This window comes from Pararge aegeria, chromosome 6 (genome assembly GCF_905163445.1).
Source record: "Pararge aegeria chromosome 6, ilParAegt1.1, whole genome shotgun sequence".
In the NCBI taxonomy this organism is placed as follows: Eukaryota; Metazoa; Arthropoda; class Insecta; order Lepidoptera; family Nymphalidae; genus Pararge; species Pararge aegeria.
The window spans coordinates 16,276,335-16,300,597 of record NC_053185.1 but is presented as its reverse complement, the minus strand read 5'-3'; the positions used below and the strand labels follow the sequence as shown (position 1 = coordinate 16,300,597).

Here is a 24,263-nt window from a genome sequence, read left to right as displayed (position 1 = left end):
GAGCAGTGAAATGCATAGGTTACTGGTACTGATTTACACATCGTGGAAAACACATTTTCTAAAATCTAGTAGATACTCAAATAAATAAATTCTTAATAAGGTAAATTTCAGTGAGGTTACAGGAGGTTATTTACCAATAGTAGTGTTTGTATTATCATTGGCCACAGAGGTACAATCTGAAGAGGTACATGTCTATGGTTTTAGACATGTGTATGAGAGAGAAAACAGATCGTGCTATTTCGTGCTAGTTCGTCGTAGTGACGGCGGCATCAATTTCTGAATTAATTACCATTTGTCGCAAAAACTGCGCGTCCTTTACGTTTTCTAGACTCGAAAATCTTTAATTTGTGTTTAGGTTGTGATAAATTGTAATCTAAATGGCATCTGATGATGAAGTAGATGGATCTTTTGCAGGTAAAGAGTCATTTTCACTTCTAGCATGTCATAGGTAAGCCGCGAATAGCGGTATCATATGTTTACGTGCGGTAAGCAATTAAAATTTTGAAAAATTTCGGCACATCCAGTGAAGTGTATTCGATAGTTGATGAAACAAATCGAAGTGGTTCGCAGTGGTACGCGGTTGTGTTATTTTGGTATTTATTTGTTATGATTGGGGTGTAAATATTTTTATGTGGCAGTTTGTGACAGAAAAGAACATGCATTATCCCTCATTACTACTTAACAAAATGGACGCCACCAAACAAAGGGATTAGTGAACTTACACCTGGGAGTGCGCGCGCTGTTCACGGAATCTGACGTTCATCTGCCTGATATGGTGTGCACACCTGCAAGCATGACTACTGGTTTGACCAGTTTCTAAATATTTGTTTCAGGCGACGAGGACGTGGAGGAAGGTGAGGGTCAGAATGATAACTCAGGGGAGAGTGATGAAGCTCCACCCAAGGTAATAACATATTTTTTTTTTCTCTCAATAATTTCAATTTCTTATTGCTACATGACACTTTGCATTATTATCAACACAGCCAGTGTTGATACATACACAACATGTCTTCTAGAAGTAAACATAAAAAAAGCCACCTATTATAAAATAACTGTAATAGCAGACCAGTAACCCAGCACATAGCTGTATTTATAACACATGTTCACAAATATAAATAAAAAGTCTCACAGCTTCAACATTTGTATCTCAATTGATAAAAAACTACTGCAGGATCTTTTATAGCAATTTCCACCCTCTTAGGCTTAGCACCAGTTCATTAACATTACATAAAATCATTCCTGAATAGAAAAGTTCAATTGAATCCAACTGTTGATGAAAGTAAAATGAAAAACATTGTCAATGGAATGTGTGCCCTGTGCTGGAAATGAGTCTCTGGTAGGAAAAGGAATCCAGGACACTACTGTCTCATATTCCTTTTACTGAGAGCCAGTGACAGGCTTTAATTTATCTGCCAACTTAGTAGGGGTCTTTGAACTTGTGTACTTTCAATAATCTGATTAGGGAAGTCTATACTTTTAGTTTGGATGCCTAAAGTAGTGTTCACAAGTCTAGTAGTAGTTTCCACACTATGACCATTTTTCCACACTAGTGCTTGTACCCAGACTCCCAGTGACTTGCTCTAAGTTATCTGTCATCATAGTAGGGGTCTTTGAACTTTTGTACTTTCAATGACCTGACTAGTGGAGTCTATACTTTGAATTTGGATGTCTCAACTTGTGCTCCAGAGTCTTGAGGAAACTAAATCCACACTATGTTGTTATAATCTTTGTGTTCAGAGAGCTTCAAGTGACTTGCTCTAAGTTATCTGTCGATTTAGTAGGGGTCTTTGAACTAGTGTACTTTAAACTATCAGCTGATTAGTGGAGTGGAGGGTGTTATAGTTGTAAGACTAATATTTGTGGATATAGTTGTAAGTTACAGATTACACTCTCCTATAAATGAGCAAGTCTAACCAGCAGTAAAAGTTTTATAGGATGATAATTAACTAGTTTTTATCAAGTGGAAAACTTAATTTTCTTAAAACCACCTCCTTACTTTATTAATCCCTCTTTATTTGATTTAATACAGTTGGTTTTTCATCTACTTTTCTTAATACATGAATGTTAACAATAATACTGTTTACATAATGAGATTACTCTGAGTAAGAATATGTGTGTATCTGAACTTATCAATGGGATAGTGACCTTTACATTTTTATTGGCAGAATGTAACAGTTTGTTATTATTGTTATAATAATTATGTTTTACTGCAGGAGGATGATGACTATTCCCCTGAAGATGGCAGAAAGAAAAAGAAGGGGAAAAAAAGAAAAGCTAGAGGTGAAGAGAAAAAGGGCAGAAAGAAAAAGAAGAAGCGGAAGAATGAAAGTGACGAAGTAAGTATTCTCATCTAAGTTTTGAAATAAAATTCCAAAAGGTTGCAAAAATTTGCCACTGATTTTGACAGTTAAAATGGCCTATGGTTGTTTACATTAAAACTATTAACTTTTGTTCTGGGACTTTATTTTTTTTTTTTAATTATTGACATTATAGAATATTTGATATTCTACTGGTTACGGCCGATTGGCGTTGTGGGAAGTGACCCTGCATTCTGAGGCTGTGGGTTCGATTCCCACAGATAGAAAATGTTTGTGTGATTAACATGAATGTTTTTCAGTGTCTCGGGTGTTTATCTGGATGTTATAAGTTAAGACATCTTACTACCCATAGCACAAGCTATGCTTACTTTGGGGCTAGGTGGCGATGTGTGAATGTACATAAATAAAAAAATAAATATAGTACCACAATACACACATCGCCATCTAGCCCCAAAGTAAGCGTAGCTTGTGTTATGGGTACTAAGACGCCTGATCAATATTTTTATGAATTATATACATAAATACTTAGAAAATACATATAAACACCCAGACACTGAAAAACATTCATGCTCATCACTCAAACATTTTCCAGTAGTGGGAATCGAACCCACGGCCTTGGGCTCAGAAAGCAGGGTCGCTGCAAACTGCGCCAATCGGCCGTCTAATCGGAATGTATTGTCGTAGTATATTTATATTTGTTACTATTCTGTGATATTGCAACTACACTATTTTTATTTATACTGAATACGAAAAACTATCACCAGGAAGACGAATTTGGACTGGCGGAAGTTGAAGCTGAGGGTGATAGCGATTATGCATTGAGTGCTGTTTCTTCAAGCAAGAAGTCACGCAAGGGTCGTGGAAGCAAACACAACACATCCTCTTCCATACCTTCCGACTCTGGATCTGGTAAGTATTATTATTATTTATTATTATTATTATTTAGTATTATTATTATTTATTATTATTATAACTCTTTATTCGTACACCACAAAACAGTTAGGAAAATAAAGGACGAATCAAGAGAACTACAAAGACTGGAGTAGAATACAAAAGGCGGCCTTATCGTTAAGTACTAAAACAGGAGTTGATAAAAACAAAATGAATATACATAGTTTTAGGTGGACTGATTACACCAAGTGAGACTCTGGAAGCCCATGGTAACAAGTGGCTCTGGACTGTAGATTTTGTAACTCTATAAAAGACGTCTGTCTAGCAGTGGACGTAAATCGATTGAAGTGATGATGATGATGATGATAATGAAAATACTTTTCTTGTTTGAATACTCTTGTTTGAGTAGGTTATAGAATATGTTGGCTGTTGCCCGAGTTCTTCGTCTGCATTAACAACGTTTTTTTTTATAGAAGGCATAAAAATAGCCTATGTTACTCCTTTAAACTAACTCTATGCCAATTATCAAGTTGATAGGTTGCTTAGTTAGGCTGTATAATAATAAAGCTTTATTTACATTCCTTACAATTAATTAACTTACTGGCTAAATATAATAGAGTAAAATAGAATTTTCCTTAATCCTAATTTCTTATTTCCTATTTATAATGTTTTCTTAACTAAGTAATATATTATCCTTATTGTAATTATACTATCTAATTTAGAACTTATATGTAAGGACCGCCAGCGGCGGTAAAAGCCTCCTCCATATTTTTCCATTTGCACCTGTCCCTTGCAAGATTACTCCATGTCTTACCCGCAACTTTCGCGATCTCGTCCTCCCATCTTTTCAATGGCCTACCGGGTCTTCTCTTCCAATCCATTGGTAACAATTTTTATCCATCTACTATCTTGACATCTTTGAATGTGACCCGCCCATCTCCATTTAAGTTGCAGAATTAGCTTTATGGCGTCTCTTGCTCTTTTATAAAGGTAGAATATATAGGAAGGACAAATAAACAAACATAAAAACACACTTTCACATTTATAATATAGTACAAGTAGAGTTTCTGTGACAGAGCTTGTCTGGGGAAGGTCTACCGCCATTCTTATTTCTCTCGAAATAATATGTAGTTTTGTTAATGTGAGTGATTGTGATTAGGCTTGATAGGTACAAATCTGTTTCTCTTATCTGCAATATTCCCACTAAATGTAAGGTTACGCGCCAGAAACTGTGCGACGCAGTTTTTATAATAATCCTCAATAAATAAATAAATAAATATACTATGACAATACACACATAGCCATCTAGTCCCAAAGTAAGCGTAGCTTGTGTTATGGGTACTAAGATAGCTGTTGAATATTTTTATGAATATAATAATACACATAAATACTTATAATATGCATAAATAATCTTATATCTTTAAACGAGCAATTCTTGTATATATATAATTGGAATCTCGGAACCAGCTCTATTTCATGAAATTTAGTATACAGGGGGTTTCGGGGGCGATAAATCAATCTAGCTAGGATTCATTTTAGAAAATGTCATTTTATTCGGGTTTTATCGATAAATATATATATAATTGGAATCTCGGAATCGGCTCCAACGATTTTCGTTATCGGAATTGTTGTTTCTTTAAAGTTCTATAAAATAGTCCGCGACAACATCGAATATTTTTTTAAGTCGGCTCATTCGAGGACGAAGTCGCGCGGGTCCGCTAGTAATATGTATATAGGTAAAAATATAGGCAAAGAACCTACCCAACTTTTCTTATACCATTAACTTTTCTTACACTTATTTTGGCTTTGCTTACTTTTTTTTATTTTTTATTTAACAGGTATGCCCACCGTTGAAGAGGTGTGCACCTCATTCGGGCTGACTGATGTTGACATTCAGTACTCTGATGCAGATCTAGAAAACTTGACAAGTTACAAGTTATTTCAACAGCACGTTCGTCCGCTGATTGTCAAGGAAAATCCAAAGGTAAATAATTTATTATTACATATTTTATTCACTTACATTTAAATTACACAGTTTTTTTTAAATAGATAAAAATAAAAGATTTCTTATTTTTATAGATTTCCAATAACATTTTTTCTGTAAAATAGGTTGTACAATAAAATAACATAAAAATAAATATGACTTGTATGTTTTTCCCGCTTCCGTCTTCTAGACTTTCCTTCACCGTCGAAGCGAGTGATATTTTTAATTACTTAAAAGACGCACATAACTTAGGAAAGTTACCCTATGTTACTCTCTGACCTATAAACTAACTATGGCAGGAATAAAGTTGATTTGTTGCTTGGTTAGGACCTAAAGAAAGGTTAACAAAACAAACAAACATACTCTCATATTTATATAATATTAGTAAGAAATAATCACATACATAACGTCAACAAAAATAGCGGTGAAGCGGTAATAGCTCAGTGGTTAGGACGTCGGCTTCAATTTTGGGGGGCCAGGTTCGAATCTCAGCATGCACCTCTAACTTTTCTAAGTTACATGCACGTTAAGTAAAATATAAATAAAGAATCACTTGCGTTGACGGTTAAGGAAAATATTGTGAAGAAACATGCACGCCTGATAGGTTTCCATAATGTTCTCAAAAGGCGTATGAAGTCCACTAATACGCACTGCGCCAGCGTGGTGGACTACGGCCTAAATCCTTTTCACTGTGGGAGGAGACCCGTGCCCTGTAGTGAGCCGGTAATGGATTGATAAGATGATGAACGAAAAAAAAAAATTAAATTATTGTTATTCTTTGAAAGGTACCAGTGTCAAAGCTCATGATGTTAGTGGCGGCGAAGTGGCGTCTTTTCTGTGAAACTAATCCTCACCTGGAAGGCGGAGGAAGTACGCAGAACCTGGGTTCCGAAGAAAACACTAATACATCAACAGCATCTGATTATGCGCCAAAACGCACCGGGCGGAATCCCAAAGATTCAAAGGTAAATTAAATAACATAAATGCACAAACTACTAATATTCATTCCACAGGTATTTAAAACTCCTGATACATTGGAGCCACTATTTTGTATGAACGTTCAACACACATTGAATGCTTTAAAAATTTTTGTTTATTGTCTGGTGACGGAAAATTAGAAGCATAGATACAGTAGTCACCACCCCTCCTCATACTGCGGGTTTCGTATGAGGTGACTAAGGGAATATATGTATATTTGAAGATAATCAATATATGTTTAAAAATTTAATTTATGTATATATAAATATAACAAAATTTAATAAGAAGGCGGGCTGTAACATTATTAATATTAGAAGTAAAAATAAACTTGTAGTACAGTTTACTAGGCTGCATAATATTAGTAATACGTTTAAGGGTATAGCATTTTATAACAAATTACCAGATGAAATCCTAAAGATGTCTCTCAATAAGTTCAAAGTTTATATACAACGTAAGCTTATAGAAAATCCTATTAAAACATCAAGGATTACATGTTTTAAAAAAAAACATGGATAAGAATTGCTCTAACTTCATAACTAAATATCAATTCGACAATAACAAAAAAATATATATATATCAATTCGGTAATAACAAAAAAAAAACCCTAGCCTAGCCTTAGGCTAGGCCTTAGGTAGCCTTAGGTTTAAGTTGGCTAACAAAGTTATCACCATCCCCTTACAATTATGTAAACATATAATATGTATGAAAGCTTCATAAGTGCCTGTGATAGGCCGACATGAATAAAGAAGTTTTGAATTGGATGATGGTGATGATGATGATGATGAAGAATTTAGTTTACCATAGATTCGGCACCTTTTGTAATGGCTCATTCACAATTAATAACAGGTTGACGACTCGATCGACGAACCAGAAGATGAAGAAGACGAAGGTATAAGCGACGAGGGGACACCCGCACCGAGAAAGCGTGGCCGCAAGCCCAAACATGCGGGCGGCACGCCCCGCGGCAAACCGGGCCGCAAGCCCAAAGTGCCCACGCTCAAGATAAAGTTCAGCAAGCGCAAACGGACCAGTAGTGTGAGTATTAAACATTCAAGAAATTTAAAATCAACGTTTAAGTATACCTAATTTACACAACTGACCATATTGCATAGAAGCAGGCGTTACTTTGCGGAAATCCATGATATACAGTGTAAACTCTATGTAATGTCCCTCGATTTAACGACGAACTCCCTAAAGCGTCGAAATTAATAGGTTTTGGTTGGTTTAGCTTGTCTTCCATACAATGATACACTCTACATAGCATTACACCAACCCTCAATAACGACAACAATTGAGTATTAATGTACTTTTTAAGTTGCTAAAATTACTAAAAACTGCGAAGCTGTGTACGTTTTTTTTGTCGCTTTATTATCCTAGCCCGCAATAAACTCGATTGTCGGCGTCATCCATAGGAACTTTCTAAGAAATTCGTTCTTTTGTTTACAAATTGGGATTGCTTGCAAGATGCCTCAATATCGCAAGATATGAATAAAATAATTAAAAAAAATCAACAAAATTACTGGTGCAGCAAAAGACGTCAGACAAAAATAACACACTATACGCGATAGCATTCAAATAAGATTCTTTTTTTTTAATGTACATAACTACTAACACTTGTCTGAAATTTGTTTTTCTTTTTAATTTTGATTTTTCTTCTCTCCATTTAACGACAACTCTTAACAAAGCCATAAAATGCACAGTCCCTTCAGTGTCGTTACATAGAGTTTACACTGTATTTTGAAAATTGAGCTTAATTATGAGGGTATATTGCTGAAGATCTGTTTGGTGTGGAGTGTATGGATTGAAGAAATTATAAATTACATCATACAGATTCTCCTGCTTTTCGCGGAGTATAGCAAATTAAGCTTTATTATCATAATAACTGACCAATTAGAATTGCTTGCTTAGATTGGCATTTCAGAGGATCTGGGTGGTGTAGTGTATAAATAAATATATTTTTCCTTCACTGCCTCGCTGGCCTAGTGGTGGGCATGTTCGACTGAAGATCACGAGGTCTAGTCAACCGCTTAACGTGGTCTCCGTGCCTCGGAGAGCACGTTAAGCGGTTGGTTACGTTTATTATCACTAGCTTACGAAAAAAGTGTTTATAGTCCACCAATCCGCAATGGAGCAGCGTGGTGGGTCTACGCTCTTAAACCGTATCTCCTATGAGAGAGGAAGCCGATTAATAGGCTGCTGATGATAGTAGCGTGCATAATCCAGACACCTGAAGATTGGTTGCTCAACGTCAACCCTACGTCACGGCTATTATCAAACAATAGTCTCTAAAGCCCACCAACCTGCATTGGAGCAGTGTGGTGGGTTTATGCTCTAAAACCGTCTCATATGCCTGTGCCCGGCAGTGGGATTCTAATAGGCTGCGAATGATGTTCATTGTAGTAAATATTATTTGAAATATTTAGGAGGAAGAGCAAGAAGGCAGCGCAGGAGCCAATTCAGATTCAGATGCAGAGTTTGAGCAAATGCTTGCAGAGGCAGATGAGCCTAAAGCTGTCTCCAGCAATGCTGAAGAGCCTGCCCCACCTAAGGAGGAAGATCCTAATGCACCTGTAAGTGATTTAATTGCTGTATCCTCAGTTTTCCTAACTAATCTACATACTAATATAACTTTGTTCCGGCCGACCAAGTATGGAGACAAGCCCAGAGGAAGAAGAAGAAGATACTAATATAACAAATGCGAGAGTCAGTTTGTTTGTTCTTAACGCCCTAACTACGCCCTATCAAGTAACTGCAATTAATACCTATTTTTACATGTCGCCTAACTATTTTCTATAGCTGTGTCTTTTAAACCATTGTTTGACTGAAAGTGATCACTGTGCCATAGGGCCGCCTAATTCTATAAGCTTTTTTGTTATTTTCTGTTTTCTGTAGTTTTTGTGGTGTACTTTAAAAGTGTATGCATTCATTCATATATGTTGTTGGCTGTATTGATAAATCAGCAACAAATGTGGAAAAATTTCAGGTCACAAAACAAAGTTTATCTGCTTGACTTGATGATCCTCCATCTTCTATGATAACTCTTATTTTGCTAGAGTGTATTAATTACTATGACCCATCTTAAGCGGTTAGGACATTTTATTATGGTATGTTGTGGGACAATAGGGAAACATCTTTATGGAGTTGTGGGAAACGAACGGTTAATAGAAAACTAAGATACTTTTTTCAATCAAAACAATAAATAAACTTGTCGTGCATTTTACTACGCTGCATAAAATTAATAATTCTTTTAAGGTTAACTGTATATAATTATATAATAAATTACCAGATGAAATACTTGGGATGTCTCTCAATAAGTTCAAAGCTTATATAAATTTGTAAGCTTATAGAAATATCCTATTTTAATATTAAGGATTACATGTATGATAGAAAAGCTTGGGTATGAATTGCTCTAACTTGATATCTTAATATTAGTTTGACTGTGAGATGGTGAAAACAAAAAAGATCTAGCTAAGTTTGTTTTGGGCTCTTCTTAGACCAGGGCGCGTTTGGAACCCTCCTAGCTTTAGTTTTAAGTTAACGAATGCAGTTATCTTCATCAATGCTTCATAAGTGCATGTGATACAAGAATAAAACATTTTTGAATTTGAATTTAAATCTACAGTCATCTGAGCAAGGTATAGGTATGAATTGCGCGATCAAGTATATATCTAGATATATGTATATATATATATATATATATAGATATTATTTTTAAATCTTTTATAAAGTTATTTTTTGGCTTCAATATTCCAACTTTTTATATATAAAATCACTATTTCGTTTATTTTCACAGCAACAGCCAAAGAAGAAGGCCAAGACCAAAATTGGTAACAAAACGAGGAAGAAGAAGAAGTTGAAGACCACTAACAAATTCCCTGATGGTGCGGAAGGAGAACCTGAACATCAAGACTATTGTGAAGTGAGTTGTTACTATATGACACATATTGCTCTTATTAAGATTAGGGCACTCAACGTTTAGATATATAAATAAATGTAAATGCTTCTCTTACTATAATCTTCTTCGATGATGAGGGCCAATTATATAACAACATAAAATGATTTTTTATTTAAGAATTTTATTATGATGAAGAAAAACATCGCGAGGAAACTTTCATAGCTGAGATTCTCTCAGGTGTGTGAAGACCACCTATCGGCACTGGGCCAGAGTATTGGACTACAGCCTTAACCATTCTCATTCCGATAGGAACTCGTGCCCGGTAGTGGGGCTACAATGGATGATGATGATGATTATTTATAGGTGTGTCAACAAGGAGGCGAGATAATACTCTGTGATACATGCCCTCGAGCATATCACTTAGTGTGCTTGGAGCCTGAGCTGGAAGAGACCCCCGAAGGTCGGTGGTCATGCCCCCACTGCGAGGCTGAAGGCAATCAGGACCAAGATGATGATGATGAGCATCAGGAGTTTTGTAGGTGAGTACATCATTCATCAGTCCTTGCCTTTTACTGTGAAAGATCTTTTCTCTTTGTTTGCTTCCTTACTCAAGCCACTATAGTTAATTGACAGGTTATTTTCAGTGTATATATTTAAGATTATGCAGTTATATTATATAGATATAATACCTATACTAATAACTGCAACAGTAATTATTAGTATAGGTATTATATTTATTAAAGCACATATAGGCAAATAAAAAATCCATAGTTATATTATAAATGCGAAAGTGCATCTGTTCTTGGGCTGTTTGGCCCTAACGAGGAACTAATCTTGATGAAATTGGGCACACATGTAGCTTTTGTCTTGGAGACGTGCTAATATATATTCCGGAAAAGCTGCTGGTAAAAGTATATATTCGGTGATTGAATATATACTTATACCAGGAGCTTTTTTTTAATAAAATATATATATCGGCCGATTGGCGCAGTGGGCAGCGGCCCTGCTTTCTGTGTCCAAGGCCTCAAACAACTGGAAAATGTTTGTGTGATGAACATGAATGTTTTTCAGTGTCTGGGTGTTTATCTGTATATTATAAGTATTTATGTATATTATTCATCAGTCATCTTAGTACCCATAACACAAGCTACGCTTACTTTGGGGCTAGATGGCGGTGTGTGTATTGTCGTAGTATATTTATTTATTTATTGATATCTTTTGGCAGGCTTTGCAAAGATGGAGGAGAGTTACTTTGCTGTGATTCATGTCCCTCGGCTTACCATCGATTCTGTCTCAACCCACCATTAGATGAAGTGCCAGATGGGGAATGGAAATGTCCTCGATGTAGTGTAAGTTCTTTTGCATCCCAGTAGACGTTTGTCTATTTCATAATAAATTAGATTTTATATTTTAATTGAAGTGTTTTACCAATACTTGGAGGTAATATCAGTAAGAATTAGTTTAAAAAAAATTCAAAAGCCACCAAAACACTGATTATTTCTACATATTATTAAATATTTTGGCAAAATTTTAATAAATAACTAAGAAAAACATAATTCAGATTTTTGTTGATCTAAAATGATTACTGAATTGTGTAAAGCGGATAACAATTTAGTTAGAATTTATAGTTTAAGTGCTTTCAACCTCATCTAGCAGCACTCAGCACCTTTATAACATTTATGGTTTTTTTATATTAGTAAATGCATCAAATGATGACCATTAATAATGGTTCCAGTGTCCTCCCTTGGATGGAAAAGTGTCAAAGATCTTAACTTGGCGATGGAGGGAGCCCTCCGCCAAGTCGAAAGCGCCACGTTCGAGGGAGTTCTTTGTCAAATGGCACGAGCGGTCGTATTGGCATTGCAGTTGGATCTCAGAGATACAGGTAAGAATTTTTTGTAGTTAAAGTTATCACTTTTCGGAGTTATCAGCGTTTTCAATTTAAGCCATTTAAAAATATCACTGGATTTCTAGAAAATTACAGCTTTAGTACTTTTACCATAGCTAATGAGAGCTAATTCTTGTATTGATAACAAAAAACATAGCAACTGATAGTTTGAAATCACAAAATACTTAATATACAAGATGTTCGAAGTTCAAGGGGTACAAAATTATTTTTATATACATGTGACGTCATAATTTTTAAGTGGCCGACCTGTCATGGCGGATTCCTAGATTCTGCAGTTTTATTATTACAAATAGATAACAATTTCAATGAGAATATAATTTTTCATAGTATCAATGAAATGAAATGTATTTATTTGTATGAATATGTGATTAAATGTTGTTAACAAAATAAATAAAACATATCCGGTCAGGCATTTGGTCAATTATATTTAAACAATCTAGTTCTGAGGCTTAAATATATCACAAGATAAATAAATATATGTCACTAAAATAAATCCTATGTCTAATCTAGTTGGACGTATTCCACCCGCTGATGTACCGCTACTACATGCGCAAATGGGACACTGAGGAACCGCCCAAACTCGAGGAGCCCCTCGAAGAGCGAGAAGGACTCAAAAGGCTTAAGATCAGGCACGGCAGGGAACAACAGGACTCTGACGAGAAGATGCTCGAGGAGAAATATTATAGGTCAGCAGTTCATTCTGTGCATATGCAAATCTTTCAGCTATCTCATTGATCACAATGCTGCTGGTACCAAGACCAACGTTGTCTGTCCCGTCGGAGCCAATGTTAAGTTTCCAATACATAAGTTGAATAGAATAACAATACAGTGTATATAATTTATAATTGTAAGTCAAAAAAAAAGTATCTTCTGAAGAGACTGATCACGTTAAAATGTATAATTTATAATAGGTAGTCCAAAATATCTTCTGTTAAGGAAAATCACGTTAAAAGACATTCTGAAATTTGAGTTAAGGCCTGTGCTTTGTAGTGGGCCGTAATTGGTTGATGTTGGCCATTAAAAGGAATGATCTTAATTACATATTATAAAAGAAAGTCTCTCGCTGCTTCTGTCTGTCTGTCTAGGCGGGTAAAACTGAAAATCTACTGAACGGATTTTCATACGTTATTCAGTAACAGATAGAGTGACTCATAAGGGAGGTTTTAGTGTATAATTTATTATAATACTACACGTTTAAAGAAATCCACATTACTTACAAAAATGTCCGAGAGGCTAATATGCCTAACTGTTATAGTTTAGTCAAATAATCGTTTTCGTTATAATTTGCAATATAAATTCTTATTCAAATAAATACTTTAATTATCACGGGTATTTATATAGCTGTATTATACTTTTTAAATCATTCCAATCGGCCATTTAAGAAGTTATTGCGAGTTTAATAAATTTAAGGATATTCTGGATATTTTATTAATTTTATTAATTGAATTGAAAAATTTATTTTGAAGCTACAACCGATTTTGTTTTACAAGAAAACACAACTTAGAAATATCTTACTACACCTGAATTAAAATACCATGCATCTCTCAAATAAACTGTGTCTGAAGTCAGAACCTGAACTGGTAATTAATAAAAATGCTTTTTTCACGCAGATATGGCGTTAAACCAGAGTGGCTGATAGTGCACAGGGTGATAAACCATCGCACGTCTCGCGACGGCACTACTTATTACTTGGTGAAGTGGCGCGATTTGTCCTACGATCAGGCCACATGGGAGTCAGAGCACGCTGATATCGCCGGCCTCAAAAACACTATTGACTATTACCAGGTAAATAATGTTACGGTTTTAAGAGTTGCAACTTTTTTCATCCGATCCAAAAACTAATTCATCGCGCGCGACTGAATTACTGGTGTGTCTCGTCTGATAGCTTCATACAGGTACTTCGTAATGTGTGTGAGAAATCAGACCTATCATCAGAAGCAAGAGATTAATGATATATGTAATCACAAAATTAAGAAAATACAGAAACCGTGTTCACATCTAATACTGAGCATTAAAAACCACTTCACTTTAGTGGTATTGCTAAAACAGGCGGCTAGTCACATTCCATTTAGCAGTTGATAGTATTAAGTTAAAATCGAATGTTCGAAACGTTTACCATAAAATGGGGAAAATGGGAAGTTTGTGAGCTAGCAACATTTCGAGTACTAAATGAAACGTGCGCTGGGAGTTTTTCAGTGTATTTGAACACTGCATAAAATAATAGCTGAATGAAGGATCCGTTTGTTCTTGATTTTTGGAGATATTGAAACATTTGCATTCTTGGCATCCCGATAGGATAATAATGTATTTTCTTTTGACAGGATATGCGCGCTCACATAACTTCGGAAGGCAAAACTAAGGGGAGTAAAGGCAAGAAACCTGGCCGCAAGAGTAAGAACAAGGACAACGTTGATGACGACGAAAGCAGCAGTGGTCTGGTGGTCAAGAGTAGAAAGTATAACGCACCGCCCGACCGCCCCGTCACCAATCTCAATAAGAAGTATGAAGACCAACCAGCGTTCGTTTATGAAACTGGAATGCAGTTGCATCCTTATCAGTTGGAAGGTCTCAACTGGTTGCGATACTCGTGGGGTAACGGAATCGACACTATCCTCGCTGACGAGATGGGACTTGGTAAAACTATTCAAACTGTAACATTCCTGTATTCGCTGTTCAAAGAAGGTCACTGTAAAGGCCCCTTTTTAGTTTCCGTACCACTCTCTACAATTATCAATTGGGAGAGAGAATTTGAACTGTGGGCTCCAGATTTATACTGCATCACCTATGTAGGTGACAAAGATTCTAGAGCTGTGATACGTGAAAACGAGCTCACGTTTGATGATGGTGCAAACAGAGGCGGAAGGCCTTCAAAGATTAAATCGCAAGTGAAGTTCAATGTTCTTCTAACGTCGTATGAACTTGTCTCTATTGATTCGACGTGCCTCGGTTCCATCGACTGGGCCGTGCTTGTGGTTGACGAAGCTCACAGATTGAAGAGCAACCAGTCAAAGTTCTTTAGGCTTCTAGCCGGGTATAACATCAACTATAAACTGTTACTCACTGGAACTCCTTTACAAAATAACCTCGAGGAATTGTTCCATCTTTTAAATTTCTTGAACAAGGACAAGTTCTGCGACCTTGCCGCTTTCCAAAACGAATTCGCTGACGTATCAAAGGAGGAGCAAGTTAAAAGGTTACACGAAATGTTGGGACCGCATATGCTGCGGCGTCTCAAAGCTGACGTGTTAAAGAACATGCCCACAAAATCGGAATTCATTGTACGTGTCGAACTATCTCCAATGCAGAAGAAATATTACAAGTATATCTTGACCAGAAACTACGAAGCTTTGAACCCAAAGGGTGGCGGACAAACTGTATCTTTACTCAATGTGATGATGGATTTAAAGAAATGTTGTAATCATCCATATTTGTTCTCCGTGGCGGCGGAGGAGGCCCCGCTCGGTCCCCACGGAAACTATGACACACAGGCGTTGATTAAAGCATCAGGAAAGCTTGTTCTTATGTCCAAGATGTTGAGACAGCTGAAAGAACAAGGTCATAGGGTTCTCATCTTCTCTCAGATGACAAAGATGTTAGACATTCTCGAAGATTTCCTAGAGGGCGAGGGGTACAAGTATGAAAGAATTGATGGTGGTATTACAGGGACGATTCGTCAGGAAGCTATCGATAGGTTCAATGCTCCCGGCGCTCAGCAATTCGTCTTCCTCTTGTCGACAAGGGCTGGTGGTCTGGGTATTAACTTGGCTACAGCTGATACAGTGATAATTTATGACTCTGATTGGAATCCCCATAATGATATCCAGGCTTTTTCGCGAGCTCATCGTATCGGTCAGGCGAACAAAGTCATGATCTACCGATTCGTAACTCGCAACAGTGTTGAAGAGCGAGTTACACAAGTTGCTAAAAGGAAAATGATGTTGACCCATTTGGTTGTGCGCCCTGGTATGGGTGGAAAAGGTGCCAACTTTACGAAGCAAGAGTTGGATGATATTCTAAGATTTGGTACAGAGGAGTTATTTAAAGAGGATGAGGGCAAAGAGGAAGCTATTCACTATGATGACAAAGCCGTTGGAGACTTGCTCGATCGTTCAAAGGAAGGTATTGAACAGAAGGAATCTTGGGCCAATGAGTATCTTAGTTCTTTCAAAGTCGCTAATTATTCGACCAAAGAAGGAGACAACGAAGAGGAGGTTGATACTGAGATTATTAAACAAGAAGCGGAAAATACTGACCCTGCTTACTGGATCAAACTACTTAGGCATCATTATGAACAGCACCAAGAAGATCAGGCCAGAAGTCTCGGCAAAGGCAAAAGAGTTCGAAAACAAGTCAACTATAATGACGGTAGTGTTGCTCAAACTGAAAACAGAGAGGATTCTACTTGGCAAGAAAATGGATCAGATTACAATTCAGATTTCTCTCATGGTAGTGAGGATGATAAAGAAGATGACGATTTCGATGAAAAGAATGATAATGGAGATCTTCTTAGTCGCCGTAGTAAGAGACGTCTCGAGAGACGAGAAGAAAGGGATAGGCCTCTGCCGCCTTTACTCGCACGAGTGGGTGGTAATATTGAGGTTCTCGGTTTCAATGCCCGACAAAGAAAATCATTCCTTAACGCAATCATGCGGTATGGTATGCCACCACAAGACGCGTTCAATTCACAATGGCTTGTGAGAGATCTCAGGGGAAAATCTGAACGTAATTTCAAAGCTTACGTATCTCTATTTATGCGACACTTATGTGAGCCTGGCGCAGATAACGCCGAAACGTTTGCCGATGGCGTCCCGCGAGAAGGTTTATCTAGACAACATGTCCTTACTAGAATAGGTGTCATGAGTCTCATAAGGAAGAAGGTGCAAGAATTCGAGCACATTAATGGGTACTATAGTATGCCTGAGTTAATTCGTAAACCAGTGGAACCAGTGAAGATTGCGGGTGGGGAAAGCGCCGCGCCTAGCCCGGCTCCTTCGTCAGCTACGCCCATAACATCAGCTGCCCCGTCGCCAGCGCCTACAACTGTGACCCCAGCCTCTGGCCAGGCGGCTACCCCTGGTGGCTCAGAAAAAGACGAAAAGGAAGAAACGAAAGATGACAAATCAGATTCCAAGGACAGCAAAGACAAGGACGAACCAATGGACACGAGTATCGTCAAAGAGGAAAAAGAAAAACCTGAAGAAGTAGAACCTATAAAAGATGTAAGTATTAAACAAGAAGTAAAAGAAGAGAGAAGAATGTCGGTAGATGATGAACCACCAAAGGAAGAGGAAAAATTAGAAGAAAGCAAGAGCGAGGAGAAAGAAGAAAAAGTAATTAAGGAGGAGAAAGAGGAAGTCGATAAAAAGGAGGATGCTAAGAGTGATAAGACAGAGTCAGAGGGTTCTGATAAACCTAAAGACGAGAAAAAAGATGAGGATGATGATGACGTGGTACTCGTCAAGGAAGAGGAAGATTTGAAGGTTGAGCGTCGCAAGTTCATGTTCAATATCGCTGATGGTGGCTTCACGGAATTACATACACTGTGGTTGAATGAAGAAAGGGCCGCTGCGCCTGGTAGAGAGTATGAAATCTGGCACAGGCGGCATGACTACTGGCTCCTCGCGGGTATCGTGACACACGGCTACGGGCGCTGGCAGGACATCCAGAACGACCTGCGCTTCGCGATCATCAACGAGCCCTTCAAGATGGACGTTGGCAAGGGCAACTTCCTTGAGATCAAGAACAAATTTTTGGCGCGGCGATTTAAGGTGAGATTGTACACTATCAGTAACTTGCAATATTTTATGCGCAGAATTCCAGTTTTGCTGTTTTATTTAGATTAAATTTCCAAATTAAACTCGTTAAAATACAGTTATTCGTTTCAAAATCATAAGCTAAACAAAAAGACAGAAATTTATATATGTCTTAGGAGTATTATATTGTTAAAATTTAGTATAACAGGCCTTTATTTCGAAGAACATTTAAATATTGTACGATATTTGTAGAGTAATACATATTGACCTATTGTGGTTTTATGAGTAAAGCTTTAATTGGCCTTGGAGATATCATTAATTAAACTATAGCTCATAAAGTCAAAGTCAAAAATATCTTTATTCAAGTAGGCCCAGATTATAGATAGCACTCATAATGCATTAATTATATGAGAAATTAGTACTTTTCCAAAAAGAAGCCAACAACAACATAGCTGGGTGTTCTTATTTTGTTATCACCATCTCACATTGCCTTTTAAAATCATTAGAACAGCAACCTGGTTAGAGCAGTTTTTCTTACCCAAGCTTTTATATCGATTACGTAGTCCTTTATACTATTATAGGACTTTTCTATACGCAAATAAATATATTATCTAGCTCTCTGCTCGCGAATATATAAATCGAGATGCAGTACATAATTTAAATTTTCTGTCCTTCCCCCCCCTCGTGAGATGTCGTGAGATTTTATTCAATCTTAATCGTATTACGATAACAATTAAGATGAAATCTTAAGTAGGTACAATCTGGATTAAATGGACCAAAATAGTATAATTTTTTTTTGTATCAATCAGTAAAAAAATTGCGTGATGTTTGCCGAGAGCCCCCCGTTCTCCAAAGTAAGATTAAATGAAATTTGACTCGACCCCTCCTCCCCTTAAACATCTTACGTATTTTACGAACGCCCCCTAACGTTATTATCACACCAGTTGCTAGAACAAGCGTTGGTGATCGAGGAACAGCTCCGGCGGGCGGCGTACCTGAACTTAACACAGGATCCGAACCACCCCGCGATGTCTTTGAACGCTCGTTTCGCCGAGGTTGAATGCCTCGCCGAGTCGCACCAGCACCTCAGCAAGGAGTCCCTGGCTGGCAATAAGCCCGCTAACGCTGTGTTGCACAAGGTAAGTTTTAAACTTTCAAACTTAACTCTAAATTTCGTTTATCAGTTAACCTCAAAATTCATTTCCTACAAAGCTTCTCTATACTCTCTTAAACTCAATGTGAACCAAGTTAAGCAGATTTTCCAGATATATTTGTTTACGACATTATAGAAATTTTAATGGCTCGGTTTAGGCCAAAATCAGGCTGTAGTCAACACCCTGGTCAAGTGCGGATTGGTAGACTTCACACATCAGAGAATAAATAATAAATAAATATACTACGATAATACACACACCGCCATCTAGCCCCAAAGTAAGCGTAGCTTGTGTTATGGGTGCTAAGATGACTGATAAATATTTTTTCATCATCATCTGAGAATGTTATGCAGAAACTCTCAGGCATGAAGATATACTTACGATTTTTTCACGTGATTTTAATTGCTTAAATTAAAGATAATCATATTATATTGTTATAATGTACAATTAACTCTCATTTACTAACCGCCGGCCGGATTATAAAGTCAAGTCGAATATTGCTTTATTCAAATAGGCACATAGATAACACTTTTGATGCGTTGATAAGTGATGGCAATAACTACATTCGTAAACTTAACTAAAGCTACGAGGGTTCCAAACGCGCTCTAGTTTAAGAAGAAGCCCATAACAAACTTAGCCGTACGTTCTTTTTGTAAACACCATTTCACATTGTCATTTGAAAATATTTAAGAAGCAATCAGGTTAGAGCAATAGTTCACACAGTGGGCCGTAGTCTATTTCGCTGGCCAAGCGCGGATTGGTGGAATTCTTTGTTAGTTTATTTAATTCTTAATTTGTTTTTTTTTATCAATTTATGATAGAACTTAGTTTTAACTAATAAACGTTGTATTAGATTGTTACTTTTACTATTATTTCTCGTTTTCTGTTTGACATACAAAAGATGAGAAAATATTGCGTAACTATACAAGACCGATGATAATGTTTTAGTATGGATTGATTATATAGAGTGGTAACATTACAACAACACGTTCTGTCGCAGGTGCTGAACCAGTTGGAGGAGTTGCTATCCGACATGAAGTCGGACGTGTCGCGACTGCCGGCCACGCTGGCGCGTATTCCGCCAGTGGCACAGCGCTTGCAGATGTCGGAGCGGTCCATTCTGTCACGTCTCGCCGCCACCGCCGGGAACCCCGTGCCTGCTGGTATGATGACTACCCAACATTGCTTGGTAACCGGTTAAAATTCCAAACCGGTTTAGCTTTAAACTTGATATCGTTAGTCGGTTTCCTTAATTTAACCGATTCAATGGAGATACCAGTTCTAATTTCGAATTTGCAAAAATTTTTATAGGTTAAGTTTTATCAACCTAATTTTGTATCGGATTAAGTTTCAATGAGATGATAGAAATTAGACTATATTATAAGATTATTAAACTACATCTATCTCATTATTATAGTGCACCTGTGTTTGGGCACATATTTGTGCGCTTAATTATTTCCAGAGTAGTTTGAAACTCTTTCTGGAAAGGTTGACCACCGCTGCCAAATTGATCATAGAAACTGTTTTTTTTTTCTATATAACCTGCCTTGTTGGTTAAGTGATTAGCATGTTTAACTACGGATCATGGGGTGCTGAGATTCCCGGGTTGGGTCAAGAATTGTTAGTTAATCGGTTAAAAATTCTTAGTGACAGCCTCGGTGAAGGTTTCTGTCCTGATTATCATTGATATCTCATTTGATAAAACCGACTAAAATGCGTTGTGGTTATGCTTACGAGCTCCTTACTTGTGCTCATAAGTAGGATGTTCAATATTCTGATGATGTTGATATTATGTTAAACTGATAAAATCCTTGTTGCAGCTCAAATGGCTACGTTCCCAGCTGGGTTCGGCGCGGGCGGTTCGCTGCCGGGCTTTTCTCCGGCCGCCGCGGCCGCTGCCAACTTCACTAACTTCCGCCCGCAGTACTCCGTGCCCGGACAACCCACCACGCCCAACTCTAACGTATGAACACTCAATATTGTATATGTACTTGTAATAATGGCCCGCAATTTGATTAAGCACAAGAAACTTATATCATCACATTTCATTGTGGCCAAGAATGTTGAATTCTAATTTACTTTGACTGTCCCGTTAAAAAATTCGGACGCTTAAATGCGTTCTATAAATCTGTCATTTTGAATAAAATTACGGAATGGTATGCAACGTTTCATATCTTACTTAACTCCCTTAAAACTAAGAGTTATGTAAATGTAAAAAAAGTTTAATCCGGCAGCTTTATTATTGATTAATAAATTATACTATATATTATAAATTTGTAATTCGTTTATTGTGAAAGTAATCAATAAAAAAACGAATCGTGTAGCACAAGCATTTTTAAAACGTCCGAACATAATTATTGCACACTTTCGACTTGCTCTGCTTTTAGTTTTTCAGTGAGATTTAATTGAATGATTAGGAATCTGTATGCAGCTGTCTTGAATAAAAACTAATTTTAATTATTCTATTGTTTCAGAAATCGTAAGCACCCATGGACATTATTATAAAATAGTGAATGCAGTTGACAAGCACGCTGGTAAATCTATCCGCGCCCCTTTTTAACATTTTAATTAGTTTTTATTTATCAAATTATTGAAGAATTTATAGTTTTAACTAATAAACGTTGTAATAGGTTGTTACTTTTACTATGATTTCTCTCTTTCTGTTTGACAAACAGAAGATGGGAAAATATTGCGTAACTCTACAAGACAGCTTGGTTATTTTTAAACAACACACTTGTTTTAAATAAGATCTTGCAATCTCACCAAGTTGGCATTGTTACATACAACGTGTAACCGAATTACGAAATACTGTTGAAAACCCTAAGAATATTTCACAAGGAATCACCCTCTAAAAAATATTAAATCTAAAGAAGCATATTTATTTTTCCATACAAACTAATTCAAAACATTCCAAGTGTTTACTTATGACAACCCTATTGAAGATAAAAGCCTGACACGCGCATAGTACCTGCGCTACGAGACTTGTAGCTAATAAAGTGACAGGAGTCACTTTATTTTAATTTTTCATGTTATAATAGGGCTGTATCGAATTTCTTTCAGTAAAAACTATGGCCGTAGTTAAAAATAAAAAAAAAAATAGTTTATTTGGGTAAATAAAATTACTTTAAACACTAATGGCTGGAGCTTTCTTTTAAGGGTAGTATTACTACCCCTGTGTCAGAAGACACCGCTCTTCCATAACAAGAAATAAACATAAAAACGAGGATAGGTATACAAACAAAAATATTTGTGTAGATATTAAAAATAATAGACATCTTAACAGAAGAAATTAAGTTAACTAAAAAATGAACATTAAAGAAAAATGACATTACAATATATTTAAAGTATAAAGTAATTCGCGTGCGTGTTTGTGAGTATGCGTGAGGGTGTGAGTATGCGTGTGGGTGTGTGTGTGTGTAGTTTTTTTCTAAAAACTATTAGCGTTTCGGTTTTACAGATAAGTCTTAGAGAAAATAAATAATGTTCCTCTGAAGCATGTGAAGTATTATTTCACTTTTCATTTATACTTTGTAGAGTATGACCAACGAGAGTTATTCAATTTACATATACCGCTATTACTGCATATGCCAAGGCATATGCAGTACGACGCGTGCCTGTGTATAAACCTCTATAAATTTGTATTACGGTAGTCGCGGAGAGATTAAAAAAAGTCATTGGATATTGAAGATTTGCGTACGACGGGTTTTATTGTATTTTCCTAATTTTGTAATTTAACTGTAACATACAAAATATACATACCAACTAGTGCATGCTGTGACTACCTAAGTGAAATTATGTGTAACGTAAGGCTAGAATAGAAAAACTTAATTGCAACACAACACAATAGGAAAAGTACTTAGTGCAAAGGCGACCTTATCACTAAAAGTAGCTAGCTAGCTTTATCCGTAACTATAATACACGTAATTTTGTTGGTAGTCCCAATAAAAATAAATAAATAAATAATTGCACATTTTGTTTCAGTGATCAGTGAGCGGTTTCAGCATCGCGCTTAGACGAAATATTTTAAGATTTAAGCTTTCCAAGATTCCTGTTCCACCTTGGGTTTGAAGTGATAAATAGTGATTAGTGCAGTTATGTTAGGTAACATAATATTACGTCATACTAGAGCAGAACTCTCACAATATTATTTATTTCATCCTGATCTGTATGAATCTTGTTTTTAATGTCGTAAGTGATTGTGGACTTATGAAATCTTTATTTTTAATTTACCAAAAATGAAAATAAATCATACAATTACGTAAACAAAAATGTTGACTTGTTTTATTATTGTTTACACAAAGATTACAGCCTGATTAAACACGAGACCTTAATTACTATAGCACGCAGAAAGCTGGAATTTGGCATGTTATTTTATAGTCAACATCATCACATCAACCTATTACCGGCCCACTATAGAGCACGGGTCTCCTCCCACAATGAGAAAGGGTTAAGGCAGTAGTCCACCACGCTGGCCCAGTGCGGATTGGTGGACTCCAAACACATTTAAGAACATTATGTAGATCTCTGGGAATGCAGGTTTCCTCACGATGTTTTCCTCCACCGTTGAAGCAAGTGATATGTTTTTTTTCTATTAACATATTTAAAACGCACATAACTAAGAAAAGTTAGAGGTGCGTGCTGGATTCGAACTCCCACCCAATGCGCTATCACCGCTTCTACTTGCGCGTCTTTTATAGTAATACATATAGCCTCATGTTGGAGCGGGTGCAAAATAAATTTATTAGGTACTTCAATTTAAGAATGTATGGCGTATACCCCTTCTATCCCGTAATGTACCCGACATTATTTGTACTGGGCATGGTGGGTTACAATTAGCTGTGAGCAAAGAGGGAATTTACACTCGTGGCTTATATTGTAGAGGTAATGCGATGTAGGACACACAATCCGGGCGGGCTAATACAAGTAAGGTTGTGTTGGTTGTGAAGTACCGATTGGGCGGACAGATTTATTAAAAGAGGCACCAATGACGCGCGCCCTCCGCATCCTCAATGTCATGTCAGAGCAATGTGATATGTAAAGACTGGATGAAGATTGTTGCGGTCTCCAAATTACAGAACTAGATAGCGCCACAAAAATCCTGCATCGCGCTAGCGAAGTGTTTACGAAGAATGCCTATATAACTTCCAAAAATTAATGTTCGGACCGACCCCGAGCACGATCACCCGCTCGGAGGAAGATCTTCCTATTGTTACGGTCGAGAGTATCACCATAGCTCGCGTACAAGGTTATTTGCAATTCAGAATATATGATTCTTTTAAAGCGTAAATATGAGTTAAGAAAGGATTTTATATAATTCCACCCCTAGGAGAGTATTAAAAAGGGGGTCGGTCAAAATCAAAATGCCAAAGATCTTGTTTAAA

At 36.8% G+C, this 24,263-nt stretch overlaps 1 protein-coding gene across 2 annotated transcripts; it reads left to right on the top strand.

The window, feature by feature from the left end:
- The first annotated feature begins 253 nt into the window (after window positions 1-253).
- LOC120624192 (chromodomain-helicase-DNA-binding protein Mi-2 homolog) lies at window positions 254-23,151 on the top strand. Of its 2 annotated transcripts, none has more exons than XR_005658751.1 (20): window positions 254-414; window positions 834-904; window positions 2,214-2,336; window positions 3,083-3,227; window positions 5,048-5,193; window positions 5,979-6,158; window positions 7,018-7,206; window positions 8,595-8,741; window positions 9,965-10,090; window positions 10,430-10,605; window positions 11,292-11,415; window positions 11,802-11,951; window positions 12,486-12,661; window positions 13,586-13,760; window positions 14,297-17,743; window positions 18,673-18,867; window positions 19,883-20,045; window positions 20,703-20,845; window positions 21,357-21,416; window positions 22,864-23,151. XR_005658751.1 is itself a non-coding variant. In XM_039890575.1 (20 exons), exons 1-20 carry the CDS (start codon window positions 378-380, stop codon window positions 22,871-22,873), a joined length of 5,928 nt encoding a protein of 1,975 aa, XP_039746509.1. In that variant the 5' UTR covers window positions 254-377; the 3' UTR covers window positions 22,874-23,151. The 2 variants fall into 2 exon arrangements, 1 of the variants encoding a protein (XP_039746509.1); XM_039890575.1 differs by having other exon boundaries at window positions 21,357-21,361.
- Window positions 23,152-24,263: the final 1,112 nt, after the last annotated feature.